Below are 17483 nucleotides of genomic sequence, written 5' to 3' on the forward strand. Positions count from 1 at the left end.
TCTTTTGTATTATAGTTTAAATGAATGCATATATTATCAATCAATTAATTAGCCATATACTATATAGTTAAGAATATTCTAAAGTTTTAAATATTTGTCCTTTGGCATTTGCTTCTTTTATTTTATTAGGGACTTTAATATATTTAAACAAATGTAACCAATTGATATAAGGGGATTGCTTTTAGGCAAATTGTTTGATAAAAAGGGCATTTGCAAACTGTTTGATGCAATCATGTGTCGATGTATGTAACAACATGCGGTAGGCACTAGGCAACGCAAGTAATCACAAAAATTCCCATTCGATATTATATTTTTTTGTTTTCACTTGTAAGCATACCTAATACTATAATCATGCACTAATAAATTCACATGGTTTCTGTGAACCGTGTCAAGCAAAGATTGATGTAATCTATGGGAAAGAATGGTAGCTTCGGCATCTAATAATAAAGAATATTTCAGTACCCTCTTGTTAAGAAAACATACATATGCAAGATGAGATCATTATATATGCCAAACTTCGCAACAATGTTGAATCACATGCAACATCAGTGATTAGTGTTGTGCTCGTGGGTGGAGTGGAGGCGAGGGTTTACATAGATAGTTTTCACAATTATTGGACTAAATAAATCTGCAATGGTTACTTGGGAGTTGGCTTAGTGGTTTCTAAAACCTTATGATATCCATAAAATCATGGATTCGAAACATCTTGTTAGCATCTTCAGGTCACCTCATAGGCAATATTTATTTCATACTAGTTGTTGCACACAACCGTACATACACATACAATTTATACTAAAATTGTAACTAGTGTATGTATATGGTTGTGTGCAACAATTGAGTGTGTATTAATAATTAACCTTTAAAAACTAAAAGATAATTACAATTATTGTATGTGTATTTTTTTTCTTCTAATTGTTAATAGTACTTGATGTTCACTTGAATGGTTTTTTAGTGTACAAATAGTTCTCAGTTAGAGCTTGCATGAACTTTTGTTTCTAAACTAATAGAGTAGTTGCAGTGAGTTTGAAAAGTGTACATGGTATATATGTTCATTACATGGGAGAAAAACAAAATTCCCACCAACTTCTTATTGTACATTCAGCAAAAAAAAAAAAAACTTCTTATTGTACACTTTTGGTGCTGAAGCCTAATAAATGGAAAAGAATCCACTGCCTAGTCAGATAAAATGCTGTGCATGCGCATGTTCTCTCTTTTCTCTGTACTTATCCCTAAATTTCTGAAAATGTTCTACTTTTGCCATCTCTGTGCTAAAATTCTCCTTTCTGATCCTCTTTTTACTTGAAAGAATGCTAGATTGAATTTGGAAAGGGTGGCAAAAGCAGTTCAGCATAGGCCCCATGGCTTCCAGTGATAACCACAGTTGATAAGCAGCAGATTAACACTAAGGGCACACATTAAGCCATTTATTTTTGAAAATATTTTCTCGAAAACTAAAAAAATTGTAAATATTTTTTCAATTTTCGAAAAAATTTTTCAAAAAATTATTAATTATTGTATGCTCTTGGAGCACGCATTAGCATAGGCCCATAGCTTCCTGTGATGACCACTGTTGATACTTGGTAAGCCGCAGATTATAACATTAATTATGACATGCATACCCTTGCAATCATTGAGCAGTCCTGTGATCCGAATATCCATCTTTACAAGGTTTTGAGTGGGTACAAAAGTCAATTCAGGATAATAGAAAAAAGCTAAAAACTATTGCTAATTCATGTTTTTGTGGATGTCACGTGTATAAAGGACAAAAACTGACGTGTGGGGGTTTGAGAAATTGAGAGATTCCCTGAGAAAAAAGATCAGAGGTGTGGGGTTTCACATGGTTGTGGGTCTCACATGTGCTTGAGATCTGACTCATCTTCATGGTCTGAGTGAGACACGGAAATCCACGTCAATGGAAGCCATTGGATCCATACTCAAAACGTGGCTGAGGGGCGGCGGTGCTGATGCCATTACACCTATCCATATGTCCTTTTGTCTCATACACAAAAGTCATGCTTGTCATGGTGAATCATCAAAAGTTGAACACAATGTGTGGTGATTAAAGGAAAGCTGAAATATATCAAACAAAAAGAATTCTGTATATGAAGCTGATGTAGTATTATCAAACAAGATAGAAAGAAAAAAAGTGAAGCTAATGGATGTGGTTCAGAAGTTACGTAAGGACACAAAAATGCATCTACTTCTTACACCAAAACAAAATAAATTACAGCAAAGACTAAGCTTAGTTGAAAAGAGAGAGAGGGAAAGCATGCTTAAAACAACTTTGTTGACTAATCTTAGCGCAATTAAAGTATCAAGCTACTTTTATTGACTACTATATTAATCAGTAGTTTCTGTTTTCTACTTTCTAGTACTTGAAAGTTGTAATTCTATGTTTTTATTCAAAAAAAATGTTTCATCAATGTATGGATATTCTAGTTCAGTAACATTGAGCAGATGTATAGAGCAAAGTGTTAATATATAGTGTAACATTCTGGTTTGGGTGGTGCCAAATGTAGCACTAGTAGTCATCAGTTTGTATTAAGAAGCATCTTTGGTAATTTTAGAGCTTAAGTATTGATGGATCCATAAAATAAGAGGGTGTGTGTGGCTAAATTAACTAATAGGTTGAACAACCTGCGTCATGTATGTGTTTAATATTCTTCTATCTGTTTGTCTTCTAGAGTCTTTTCACCAATTAGAGATTTGTGTGTCGAACCTAGCTAACTGACTAAATTTTTTTGAAATTTTAAGTTTAGATCTCAGATAGCCTAACTACCAATTCTTAGTTAATTTATTTAATGATTAGACAAGTTAATTAGAACAAGATTCAAATCACAAATAACTTATTATTTAATCATACATAAACATAGACAAAGCATGGATGATTAAAACAAAAACATATTAATAACCGATTATTTGTTCACAAAATGAAAATCCTTGTAGAAACACCTACCAAGGTAAAAACACTCTGAGAGTAGAATAGAACCTCAAAATTCAAAGCCAGTATAAAAGGTTATTGTGATTACTCACGTGACATCATCTACCCATTGATCTGACTATTGTACTTAAACTCTCTATTCTTGCTAACAACAATAGACTCTTGTCTTGTTCCTTTTATGTGATCAACTTCACAAATGATTGCCTCTTGCAAACAAACGATTTACTCTTGGAGATTTTTTCAGTATGAGTAAATTGAAGACATGTCTATGTTTTCAATGATAAAAAGTCCAGCACACTCATATATTAGAGATCAAGGTGCCTGGCTCAGTGACCTCTTAAGGATATTCATAGGAGGGGTTTGGGAAGATGATAGAATTCTCTCTATTATTGCAACTGTCTTTTTCCCTGAAATTAGGATTAAAATTATACTTTTATATGAGAAGGGATTAAGGTTGCAGTGGCCACAAAATCTGCCGTAGAAACTAAGTTCCTAATCTTTCAAAAATATTAATCCATGGTTTCGCTCAAACAAGAGACTGTCAAAACTTCCTTGTTTGATTTTCAATTTTGCTCAAGCTAGCTAACACAAGTGAGCTCTTCATTATTGCACAGTGAACAGTAGCTTCACCTTTAAACCCATTTTACATCTTTTATGAATACAACCCAAATATTACAATACTTTTTTCATGGAATATACCAGCTCTAGATCTTTGAATATATTGCATATACTGTGGATTTTTTTGGATGACACATCATAAATCGTGAGCCTATTGATTCTTGATGAGATGTCATAAGTAATTATATATACAATCTTTCTTACACTACATTTGAAATTTTCTAAAAGAACAGAATAGAATGAAATGCTAAATTAAAAAAGAATGAGATGGAATGGAAAGTAATATAGCTTATTTTTTAATGGGTTTAAAAATTCATAAAAAAAGTGAAAATGAAAGAAATATATTATTCTTCTATTACACTTTCCACACATTTCATTTCCCTTTTTCATGATAAGAATAAAATTGACATTTTACCTCTATTTATTAAATAATGAGTGCTTCTCCAACTTTTAGTAGGAATGGTTTCTCCAAAAAATAAAATAAAATAAAATAAAATAAAAAATAAAAAACTTTTATTAGGAATGCTTACCATTGAATGAAATGAATTTCTTCTCACTAAACCCTCAAACAAACAAGATAATAGATGTAATATTCCTTTAAAATTCCTTTCACTTCATCTCATCCCAAAATAAAATAAAATAAAATCCTCCTTAGAAGAAAAAAAATTTAGGTTATATTAATGAGCATCCTAGCTAGAGAGGGACTTTATTGAAGAGGAAGCATACCTTTTGATGTCAAACAAGTTCTAAACATGACTATATTATTTATTCAGCATTAAAAAAATTAAAATTAAAATCCTCCTTAGAAGAAAAAAACTTTAGGTTATATTAATGAGCATCCTAGTTAGAGAGGGACTTTATTGAAGAGGAAGCATACCTTTTGATGTCATATAAGTTCTAAGCATGACTATAATATTTATTCAGCATTAAAAAAAGAAAATAAGAAAAGAAAAGAAAAAAAACATGACCATAAAATTTAGAGATAAGATTAAGGGTGCATCGGTCTGATCATTGCAAATCTAAGGAAAGAATGCATGCATGTGCATGGCGGTCTAATCAATAAGAGCGCATAAAATGATGATGCTTTGAGTACTTCATCATAATAACAACTTCACAAATATAATCGATGGGAACATAATCATAGTCTTATAAGCTTTAATCTCTCTCTCTCTTTTCATTTAGAATAAGAACTTCAAATTAGTTTAATGAATCTATTAATCTTTAAGTTTCCAAAGTTTCAAAATCGCAATATTCACATAAACCAATCTTCTTTGGTAAGGAAAACAACCCATGTGGGAGCCAACATATAAGACTGTAAACTCCTATGAAAAGTATAGAATACAATGCACTTTTGGTTAACCAAACAGAGATGCTGACACAGCTTTGCACTCATATCCAAGTCACCAGCCCACACATCCATTCAATACAGGAATTTCTCTAATCAAATCACTAATCAAAGTACTATCTTTTAATTAAGACACAATCCTCTTCAACCACCTCAAGCGGCCAAGGATGTTAAAGCATAAGCAATATCACCAAGGAAAATGTAAAGGAAATCAAGGAAAAGTGAAAAAGGGGGTACTATCTTTCTTTTCTAGGGAATCTAGGATTATCTTAAACCTTTATCAATGTGTTATGTACATTCTATATAAGACCTTACAAACCTGATATATATATAACGATCGACCAACTTATAGTTGAGAAACAACTGCACAATATTATCAAGAACAATAGCAAGTATTTGCATGGTAACTTGGGAGTTTTGAATAATGGCAGACATGCAAATTGTTCCAGCTTGCAAGAATGTGGAAGCACAATATGTGGAGATGATGGTGCCTCTGTATTCTTATGGGTGTGAGAAGAAGGTGAAGAAGACCTTATCCCATCTCAAAGGTAAATTTAGAGGATTAATTTCTACACTTCTATCTTCAGGACAATAAGATTAATTATATTTTCATGTTGCTCATGTATTTTGTTTGGAATAATATTCATATGTCATGTAAATTTCTGTTTCTTAATTAGAACATCTTATCTATTTTAACGGGAAAAATATACTATTTATTTTATACATGAGTTATCCCTCTTATATGGGGTAGACCTCACAAGTGGAGTCCACCCCGGTAAGAGAGAGGACTTATGCATAAGATGATATACCTCCTCATCCCAACAAAGCTAGGTGATGGTTTTATACTTGTATTCATTCAGTATAGCATATACTGTTTTATTGAAGTGTTGGTCAACCTACATACAAGACAGACTTGGAATTGGGTGGGACATGGGCCTCGGCCTAGGCATGTGCATGATTTCCATATGGGCTCAAGCCCAAGGCCATGAAAGATACAAAGTGCATGCATTTAATTTTAGCCCCAAATCCATCCTCTCTCTTGGCTGGACCAGCCCAATTTTTTTACCAAGAAATCAGACATGAAAATTTTTGATCTAAACATGTTCAATTCATAGGGTGGCTACTCCTGCTCCTAGATTTAATAACTTTATTGCTCACAATCTTGCCGTCCATTTCTTCTATCCCTGGTTGGGTGTTCCTCCCCTATAGTAGTCCTTTTGTATGTGTTGTGTTACAATGTCTCTATAGGCATGTAATACATACCTGTGTGTTGTGTCACAATCCATAGGCATGTAATATTTACCTGTGTGATGTGTTACAATGTCTCTTGCCGGTCCATTGAGTTAGGAAAATGGCAAATAGCATTCACCTAATGAATAGTACTGAGATTGGACCACTTCCTAAACGCAATTGAATATATCATTATATCCACAACACGCATACAATAAAACACACTGACACAACAAAACGTGCTCAAAAGCAAAGGAGAATAGCCTAGCATGGGTAACATATTGCTTGATGCAAGTCAATGATGCCTGTATATTAGATAACCATTTTATACATGTATTGTCAGTCTTTGTCATTGGCAAAAACCAATCCATGCGAACTCTGTAAAGTCCATGAATGCATTTAGCCATTCGTCGAGTAAGCTCCACCAGAGAAAATTAGGCCTCCATCATAAGGCCTCTGACCTTCACGATTTTGGGCCTTCATCACTTTACTGACACCATCATTGCATACACACCCACTGTGACTCGTGCATATAAAACGAAAAAGATGTGGAAGAGACGATTGAATAGATAAAAAGAGACTAGACCTTTTGTTTTTTTGTCCCAAAAGAGCAAAAAAATTGAAATAAGCATGTAGACAAAATTTTGTAGATGAGATTAGTTTTGATGAACTAATAAGAACCATTTAATATTATGAATGTTTACTTATCCTAAAAGTTTAAATTGATAAAATAGAGTGAATTCATTCATTTTACCAAATGTTCTAACATCTAATTTCTATGAAACTTGTTGAAAGCAGGAATATACTCAGTAAACGTGGATTATTATCAACAAAAGGTGACTGTGTGGGGAATTTGTAACAAGTATGATGTGCTAGCAAACATAAAGAGCAAGAGAAAAGAAGCTCGTTTTTGGAACCCAGAAGACAACATTACATCAGAAGAATTAGAACCACCATCTTCGGATCCTTTAAGAGACTCCAAGCCTTATTTGGCTTTTACTATGGTCCGGTCTCTAAGCTGGAAAGCATGGAAAAAGGTTTTCACTAGATCCAATTCCTTCTGATGACTTCTTGTCATTTGTAAATAAGTACTACTTTTTCAAGCATTTTGATTTTTTTTGACTCTCTTAGTCCTTGTTCTAAACGGAACATAGTGATGGCTCTTTTTTCCTAATCCTTCAAATTTGATCAGAATTAAACAATAAGTCTTTTCGCTCCTTTGAACGTAACTCTTAAGTTTCAAAGCAGGGTCAGCATAAACATGCGTGTACAGTCTCAAACTATTCATGGGTCATGCATGTAACAAATAGCAGGCTCATAAGTCAAGCATGTTAGGTTGATACAAAACCAAGTTATTTGTGACCCTTTATCATTGGGGTCTCCCAACTGGTTACTGGAACCCAGGCCTCACATTCAGCACAAGCAATGGAGCCAAATTTAATCATCCTGAGCTTATCTTTGTTCAAGATGGACAATCAATTTACAGTATTCAAATCCAAAAAAGCCAAATAGCTTTAATTTGCTCACTGCCATATCTTGTTAATTATAGGTTGATTTAATGAACATGGTATGTACATCTTCAGAAAAAATCCATGTAGAAATTAAAGGAGGTTTGAGTTTTCTTTGTCATAATATACCTGAAAAACTATCATTGCCAAATTTCAACTGAAAAGTGAAAAATTCAACTTGCACGTGTTCTTCTTTATGACCTTACTGGATAAGGATAACAACATAACAACGTAACTTTGACCAAAGCCGGTTAACAAGACGTGTAAGTTAAGCATTTGCTTGAGCCGATAAACTATAGGGCTGGTTTGTGGAAAGTGCATAGGAATATTCTATAAAAGCCCTATGGAAAAATTGTAATATGAGATAGTTTTATGTGTGAGATTCATATATAATTTAAGAGATAGATTGATTTCATATATAGTATGAGATGTGATCTTATGAGACTATCTCATGAGATATCTCTTCTGTTGAGAAAGGGCGGGATCTGTAGAGGATTTGGCTAATTATGAAGACTCTACCTGTTAGTGTGAATATAATATAATAGTTTATTTTTCTGTTGTAAACTTATGCTTGTGGGCCTTAGATGGTAAGGGGGTTACATGTGTTTCTTCATGTGAGTTGAGTCATAGATTAATCTCATATACATCCAAAAAATGAGTGATTTCACGAGGAAGAGGGTAAGAGTCCTAAAATCAAATCAATGTTATGTTGTCACCCATAAGGTTCGAACTCACCCTAATCACTGACCACAATAAGGGCGGTGCCATAGTGTTTATTTGGTGTAATGAAGGATGACCTCGTTTTACTATTATAAATGTTTCCTCTACTAGAGTATTTCTTGATTTAGACCCCCAAAAACCTAAGTAGTAAATTAATGAATAACTTGATTAATTTTTAATTAATTCCATAGTTAACTATTTGATAGATTGTACAATCCCAGCGTCACCAAAATCCAATACCAATAAAGAAATTTTTATAAAAATAAAAAATAAAAAATTTGATGATGAAGTGGAAAACTATTGAAAAACTCTTCAAAAGAAAAACCACCCTGGACAATTAATCCCATAAGAAAATTCTACTAAAAGAAACAATTACAATATGTGTATACTCACAACACCTTTGTAGTCCTAAACTTTATCTGTAACCTCAGCCATGACTTTTTTGCCTCCTACCGCAATGGTTCCAGAACTTTGAAATCCTTCTATAAAACTTCTTGCATGAGTGAACTCATTGGTAGGGGTTAACAACTTCTATGGTTTGGGAGGAACTCTAGAAGGAACTTGTAAGTAGAATACTCAAGTGAGAGAGTTTATAATTTTTAGGCTCAAGAAGGTTAGCTTTTTAGGTAAATATGACAATCTCTTTGCTCTCCATTTGTGCAACATGGGTTGGTTTTATATAAGAAATCATTAGGGTTAAGTTGTCAAGAGTTCAAAAGTTGGTTAATTCTTTGCCGCAATTTCAAGTAAGCGAGGTTCATGTGAACTCTTAGAGACAATTAATAGTTGTGCACATTTCAAATGGCCATATCTAACTCCTAAATTTGGTTAAATTTGTGTCCATTTTGAAGCCCAATATGTTTACTATCCCATGGCATAAATTTCATTTAAAAATAGTTTTGATGTAAAATATATTAGTAAAAGATCATTGATTCACCATCTTTGAACAGATCGTAACTTTATTGTCTTTAAGTAGCTTATGACCCAAATTCAATCCTAACACAATAATTCCATTGATAAAACTCAAATTTGATATATTTTGACGCTAAGATTTTGCCCACACATGCATGTATGAACCATCCTCTTTCCTCATAATGGAAGTCACCATAATACCATTCTTATTAGGAATTGAGGTAGAGTTATTGCATTAGCCAATGAGAAACCACAATTTCCTCTAACAAAACATCAAATAATAATTTATAAAAGATCACTATTAAGTAAGTCCTTATGTGCCTCTTCAAATAAGAGAGTAATTAAGTTTTGCTAATGAGTTCTTTTAAGACCATAACTTAATTTTGTGCCAAAATTTTGACATGTTCAATTTTAAATAAGTGGTTGTATATTACTTTCTTATAAATTTATCATTCACAGTTAACTACATTAAAATTGTGACAAAAATTGTGACACAAAAAAGATGTGACTATATTCTTTCTCTTTGCTAACACACACCTGAATCACATTCAATATATATTCAACACGTGAATTGTATCTTTATTTATACTCTACTCGTTCTTTTTCCAATGGGTGGAATAGAAGAAAGTGCAGTGTAATAAGTAGGGTTCTTTTACTTTGCCCTATAAAATACTTAATAAATTATAAAAAAAATTACTGTTAAGTAAGTCTTTTTGACTCTTCGCGCAGATAAAAGAGTAAGTTTAATTTGCCAACACAAACCTGAATCACATTCCGCAATTCACACACGTGAATTGTATTGTTATTTATACTTGCATTCGTTCAAAAGAGGAAAGTGCAGAGTAATTTAAGTCTAAGGGTACTGTTATCTTATAAAAATATTCACATTGTTACCTTCTCAAAGCAGTATTAATATACATAGGAAAACATGGTAGGGTAGCTCACATGTCATTCTCATGTGACCTAAAGAGTTAGCTTAACTGTCTGATAATGCCAAAGCATCCCATTATTTCAGAAAAAGAAAAGAAAAAAAAAAGGCATACTTTCAAGCCACTCCATAATCAACCAAGGGTCTCATCCCACGTCAGCTAAGGAAAAAGTAAAAACGTGAATACACAAGTCATACAGAAACAAAAAACGTCTTAGCAAAACTAAGCATGCTTAATTTTAACCTTAATGATTACCCTTTACGCGTCAGCTGACCAAAAAATACACAATGTGAAACCAGTTTCTATCTATGATGATTATAAATGTACCTAACCCATATGGAATTATAGAAAGCACAAGGTAGGCTTGGCCTATCCACCCACTACTAGCTTATAAATTTGGCTTCATTTTTGCCACCACTTTCAACTTATAACATATAAGTACTACTACTGCTGCTAGAGAGGTACAAAAAGTCATTGTTTAGGACTTTGAAAGTTCAAGCTAGCAAGCAATCCCTTTGAGTCTCAGCAGTGCTTTCACATAAAGAAAGAGACAAAGAAAGAAAGAGGAGAAAGAAGATGATGATGATGGTGATCATGGCGGAGCTCTTGGGGGAATACGCTGCTGTGCTTACAAGTCTGACTGAGAGGCTTGCTCAACCAAGGCGCAGAATACGTACTCATGCTTTCAGAAATCTTCGTCTGAATTCTTACACATCAATGCAAGACTCTTCCTCATTCATTCTTTATTTTTAGTTGCTGAAAAAAGCCTAGTTTATGTTCGGTTCTGCACAATCTTCTTCATGTATTTGTTTGAGCTATCTATTGCTTTCTTGAATGGGGTTTATGAGATTCTTTTGGGGAGGCTTTAGATTTGTGATTTAGCAATATAGGTTTGAGTTTATCATCTTTGTAGTTTCTCATGTGAGATTCATTCTTTACCTCAGAAAGTAATAATCCAATTTATAATACAAAAAGCATTTTCCTTGTCCCAGTGAAATACTGATATAGATGTTTAATTGAGTTCTTGAGGGATTTTTTTTTTTTTTTAATTTTTTAATTTATTGTTTTTGGAAATTTCTTTTCTTTTCCACCTTAGTGTCATGAAGTTGAGTGGTTGGCCTCACATTGCAAATGGAAAACAAAAGCTAAACGTAAAGCAATTCATTAGTACAATGCAAAATTACTCAGTTTATGAGTGCAAGAAATATTTGAAAAGTTGATAAAACTTTACTTAAAGCAAATTTGATATGTTCTAAACTTTTAATCCAAGAAGCACAGTGCAGCGCATTTATTTATGTATGTTTAAATTGTAAAATGAGCTTCCTAGCTACCAAAAATAGAAAAATGAAAAGGAAATAAAAAAGTTTTGTAAATGAGCTAATGATGGAGAAAGTTGAGGGGATCTCTCTCAATTAATCACATCACTAGTAATTTTACTTAAAAGAAATATTTGAAAAGTTGATAAAATTTTACTTAAAGCAATTTGATATGTTCTAAACTTTTAATCCAAGAAGAACAGTGCAGTGCATTTATTTATGTATGTTCAAATTGTAAAATGAGCTTTCCTAGCTAGCTACCAAAAATGGATAAAGTAAATAAGAAAAAAAGTTTTGTAAATGAGCTAATGATGGAGAAAGTTGTGGGGATCTCTCTCAATTAATCACATCATTAGCAGTATGACAATTTTTCTGAGACCTATGATGGCCTATCATCTCTGATTGTCCACCACAAAAAATTGTTTGTTTAGTAGAATAATTAGAGGAGTACTATTACCGGTGATTCAAGTCAAATTCAGTCTCTTTCTTTTGGATGGTGAATCTTGAATTTCACGCATTGTGGATAAGATTTTGTGAATTTAAGAAAGGAAGAAAACAAAAAAAGTTGTACGTAAAAAAACAAATTGATTATGAAAAGGACAATAAATTATATCAACTAGTTAATTGTATAAAAGCATGGACAATGACAAATGTGTAGGTACTACATATACAAACATTATTACAGAGAGTAATTGCAAACTAACATGATTACTGAATTATCAAACTAATCGGATCTGTTTCACTGAATTATTAGTATAGCAAGTAATTAGATTTGACTCACTATGGAAAGTTACATCAGTTTGTAACAAAATGGAGTAATAGAAAAATTTATCCTAATATACCTAGTTTTTATTATTATTATAAAAAAATAAAAAAAAATAAAAAAATAAAAATAAAAAGAGAGAAGAGAACAGTAAAAATATATTGAATGTGAACAACAGAAAATTAAGCTCAGCCGCACACACAAACACACGGATTTGCATGGTCCACCGAAAGCTAGCAAGGAAAATGTCCATGGGTTTGCTACAATTTTATTATGGTGATTACGACAAGAGTTATATGGACCATTAGCATAAATATTCTGCACTATTAACTTGAGCTAAACATATGAGGGAAGTTATAATAAAGGCTTAATTAGGGCATCTAAAGTGTACTCAAATATTGGAAATGCCCTCAATAATTGTACATGCATCAAATTTATTCAATCGACCCATCAAAATATCAAACTCTACATGTCTTCTCAACATAATAATGTTGGAGCAATTGTTGGAGTATTTTAATGTTGAATCGTTACATTAATAAATTAATTACTTGGCAAATTTATTGAAAAAGATAGGGGAGTTTAATGTGGTAAATGGGGAGTTAGTGTTTTTGCATTCTAATTCCGTAATTCCCAATTTATTTTAGAAACTCCAACCTTGACATAATAGGTATAGACTTTATGTGAATAAATAGGTTATCATGCGATTAATCTTGAGTAAGTCCTAAGAGTCTATAAATAAGACTATTTGCATCATTCCTACACACCCACACACTCATACACATAGCATTAGATAGATTTTAGGTAAGCAGATGTGTTATTTTGACTAGCTTGGGGATAAACAATTTGTGCTGAATTCATTTGAGCCAAACAACATCATTGAGTTGTTGTATCTTAGAGAAGAAAAGTCAAGAGAAGATTTGCTACACTGGTTTTAGGCATTGCCAATCAAAAAGGCTTGAATCACCTTAAGGAAAGCGAAATACCCATGCCTCAATCCAATTGTGTTGAAATCTTCAAAATAATTTTTATTGTAATTTTTTATATTTCTCTTGTGATTTTTATTGTATTTGCACCAACAGAAACTCACTCCTTTGCTAGCTTACTTTCTCAATAGTGACTGTTTTGTTGAACATATTTGCTAGATTTTGGTTGTCTTGTGATAGGAGAGTCAAGTCCTCTTCTTAAGACATGAGTCCCCTATTTATACTTAGACACATACGACGGTTATCAATGGTTACTAATATTTTCTTTCTCCTGTGTAGCACTTGCTCCTCATACTTCGATGCCACTTGTCTTGCTTCCAGTCAATGTTCAAAACTTCAATAACCACTGCTATTCTTATGATTTACACATTTAATCTATGCTCATGCTTTGCACATGATGCGACCTGCACCACTTGTTATGCTGTTGGTGAGTGAAGAATTTCAAATATTTATAGCCAACAACTTTGAAACCAAATAATCTCCTTGTCAGGTTCAGCAATTGCAACTTATACAGATTCTGTAATTGAAAATGCCATACGTTTTTTGTGTAATTGAGAGACCCAACTCACTGTTATACAACGCAAAATAAATACAAACTCAGTAGTACTGTTTCTTATACTGTCAATATCAAATTTGCTATAAGTCTGAGCCAATATAAAGCTACATATAGTTCCATATTTGCTCTTGAAACATGTAACCAAGTTTGTGTTAACTTTCAAGTATCTTATTAAGGATCCACATTACTCCCAATATTACATGTGCTATGTTTCCATCTAGTACAAACCGTAACAAACATTAAGGCTGAAAATGCCATTTTTTGAAGCATATGGGACACTTTCCATGTAGGCAAGCCCCTCCTCTGTCTTGGCTAAATGCTCTCTCTTTAGTTTGAAGTGACATCAACGAGAATGAAGAGAAAAATAATTCTGTGCAATTATTTTTTTCTTTTTCCAAAATTAAAGGACAATATTAAGCAAGAAATTAAATAAAATAGATAGCTACACTTGTGTATTGAGTTGGCTCATTCTTAAAAAAATAATAAAATAAAAATTCAATGCTTGGCAGCTGGCTTGACTTTCAGCTTTTATTAGCTTGGAAACACCATCCCTTGGTCTTGCCGACGGAGCTATTGTTGGACCTGGGGGGGCAGTGGCCCCCCCCAGATTTTAATTTTTTTTTTTTTAGTATAAGTATAATATACTATTTTTAGCAATTTGTTTCAATAAATTGCACATTACCCCTTAATAATATTATTGATATTTTTAAATGGCATAAAAAAAATTAGCCCAACAACAAAAATTAAGTCTAAACAACACCCAAAACAAACACAAGAAAAAAAAAAAAAAATCAAAGCCGATCCTAATTAAATATCTACCTAGCCTACGAGTAAGAAACACCCAACTTACCTCACACATATAATAAAAGGGAAAAAAGAAGGGGATTTCTAAGCCATTCAAAAAGAAGAAGGAAAACCTAACTAACTTACGGTTGAACACAAAGGAGAGGAATTTGACAGCTAACAGAAGCAAAGGTATCCTCTCATAGCACAGAGCACCTAAGCAAGAGAAGGGAGTTAGGGACGCTAGGAGCCTAGGTCGGAGAGACTCAAAGCAGAATAAACTAGAGTAGAAAGAGAGAGTTAAAGGGAGGTAAAAATCTGACTGATCCATCTTTGCCTTTAGCCCATAATTTATATTCTTTTATAAATAAAAAAGTTGTCATCTGACAAACACAACACTACATGCAACAATCAACTCTTATTGCCATTGATGTTTTGAAAAAAATTTTTGGTAGTTTTGTCTTTAGCAATAGCCCATGATGTTTTGTGATATATATATATATTTTTTTTTTGTAGTTTTGTCTTTAGTGTTTTTGTCTATTAGTTAGTGTCTCATAGACCTCACACATATAATATATTAAGATAGTGAGTTCCATTTTCATAAATAATTGCATTGTAATATTTTTAAAAACAATAATTTTGTGTATTTTTCTTTGTTGATGGTTTATTAAATGAATGTTTATTTGGAGTTTCAATTTTTTTTTTTTAATTTATACTTATGCCCCCTAATTCTAAGTTCTGGCTATGTCTCGTCTTGGCTCTTCAAGAGTTCAATCTATACCGTTCTTTGATCATATAATCAAGAAAAAAAACACCCAATGAAATAAAAATAAGAAAATGTTATCTTTCCCCTTCAAATGGTCTCAAACACTTTAAAAAGTTGCACTTTATTGTTTAAAGGTTTAATTGTATTTGCTTTTTCAACAAAAATAAACTTTTTAGTTGTCTTTTCTTTTAATTCATGTGTTTAATGTATATAGATTATATATAACAAGCTTATCATTGATTGCTTTAGGCTCCCTCTTTGAAGCAAGTGATTTACACAAGAGAATTTTAATAATTTGATAACAAAATTAGTAAAATACGTGTTCTATAGAATCTATACTATATGTTACACGTATATATATATTTTACAAAATATCGTTTATCATATAAATAAAATACTTTTAAAAATACATGTTTTCTAATTTAAAGTGTAAAATATGTATTAAAAATTTTATGTATTACTCATACAAAAATACTTCAACTTAACTATATTTTAATACAGTTATCAACCATGCATTTTGTTAGGGTGTGTCATTATATATGAGAATAAAATTATCAAAAACAATATTTTTAGTCTCATGTTTTACAATTTATGTTAAAATTTTACATTTTTATTAAAAAAATTTTATTTGTTAAGTTTTTTCTACAATTTGAATGATTATATTTTAAATAAATAAACAATAAAATCTTTTTAAATTTACTATAGTAATATGTAACAATAGATAATTTTTTTTTTTTACTAAGTAAGTGAATGAAGAAATATATTAAACATAATCTCTTTTTTTACTCTGTTTTACACACACCCATTGTCTACTTTATTTTGTTTCTTTTTTCTAGGTAAGTGATCGAAAGAATATATTAAAAACGATCTCCTTTGTTTACGTGTTACACACACTATTATCTTATTAAATTAGAATATAATAAAAGAAATAATTTAACTTATATAATTGTTTCTTAATATTAAATTTTCTTTTAAATCATAATATATCCGTATATTCTCCTATTTAAGTTTATTTTATTATTGTCTTCTGTGTCATATATTTAATGCATTTTTTAATTAAAAAAAAATTAAACTAAATGAAACTTATATGTATTTCATCTCGTATACGATAGAATTAGCTTAGGGAAGAGTGATTGTATTCAAGGGTTGTTTTGAGGAAACCAGCCTCCAAGGAAAGAAAATTGGGAATAGGAAGATCAGAGAGAAATAGAGAGATTAGGAAAGAATGAGACAAAGGAAATTGGTATTATTTCTGCTTAAACCTCTCATACACCCTTCTCTACCTTATATACAGCTTAGTATAATACAATCTGGTAGTTACAATCAGTTAGACTCATCAGCCCACTCTTAGCTGGCACATACAGCTGGCATAGTAACTATCTTCTTGTAACTAACTTCCAATTAATATGCTCAACACTAACATGCTACACACACAGAAGTTCAATACACACACACTCTCACCACATACTTCTATCAAGTCAATACAACTCCTATTTGTATATTACTAATCATGTTTCAGACTAAACAAAACATAGTCAAACAGTGTGATCTTATATAAATAATAAATACTCATTCCGTCCCAATTTGTTTGTCCTGTTTGAAAAGTCAAACTTTTTAAGGGAATATCATTTATTATTTTATCTGCCTTTTAAAAATATATAAGTTTACAAAACTACTTTTAAATAAATTTATCAGATTTTTTTCAAAAGAGTTATTCTTAAGGAGGCAACTAAAAGGTGCCCCAATTAGATTGATTTTCTAAATATTTGTTAGTTTTCTTTCAAATAGTTTTAAAAATAATGTAGGGGTATAATAGAAACATAAGTAAATTAATGAATTTTATTTTTAGAAAAAGAACAATATTTTGGGACATCCCAAATGGAATAGAGGACAAATAAATTGGGACAAAGGGAGTATAATATTTTTAATTTATAACTAAAATTTTTCCAATAATTTAGGGGGTGGAAAAAGAATATTTAAAAAAGAATAGTTTAGGGATGAAAAGAAATATTTTTAAACTAAAGGACAAATTATGTAATATTTTCAATAATTTAAGACAAAGAAGAAGAACCTTTTATCATTTAGGGACTCAAGTCAAAATTCATGTCATGAA

General features: G+C 31.7%; 1 protein-coding gene across 1 annotated transcript; it reads left to right on the top strand.

The window, feature by feature from the left end:
• Positions 1 to 5241: 5241 nt before the first annotated feature.
• LOC126700020 (protein SODIUM POTASSIUM ROOT DEFECTIVE 2) lies at positions 5242 to 7352 on the top strand. Its single transcript, XM_050398002.1, has 2 exons — positions 5242 to 5452; positions 6933 to 7352. The coding sequence occupies exons 1-2, from the start codon at positions 5329 to 5331 to the stop codon at positions 7196 to 7198; spliced, it is 390 nt and encodes a 129-aa protein (XP_050253959.1). The 5' UTR covers positions 5242 to 5328; the 3' UTR covers positions 7199 to 7352.
• Positions 7353 to 17483: the final 10131 nt, after the last annotated feature.

This window comes from Quercus robur, chromosome 9 (genome assembly GCF_932294415.1).
Source record: "Quercus robur chromosome 9, dhQueRobu3.1, whole genome shotgun sequence".
Lineage (NCBI taxonomy): Eukaryota > Viridiplantae > Streptophyta > Magnoliopsida > Fagales > Fagaceae > Quercus > Quercus robur.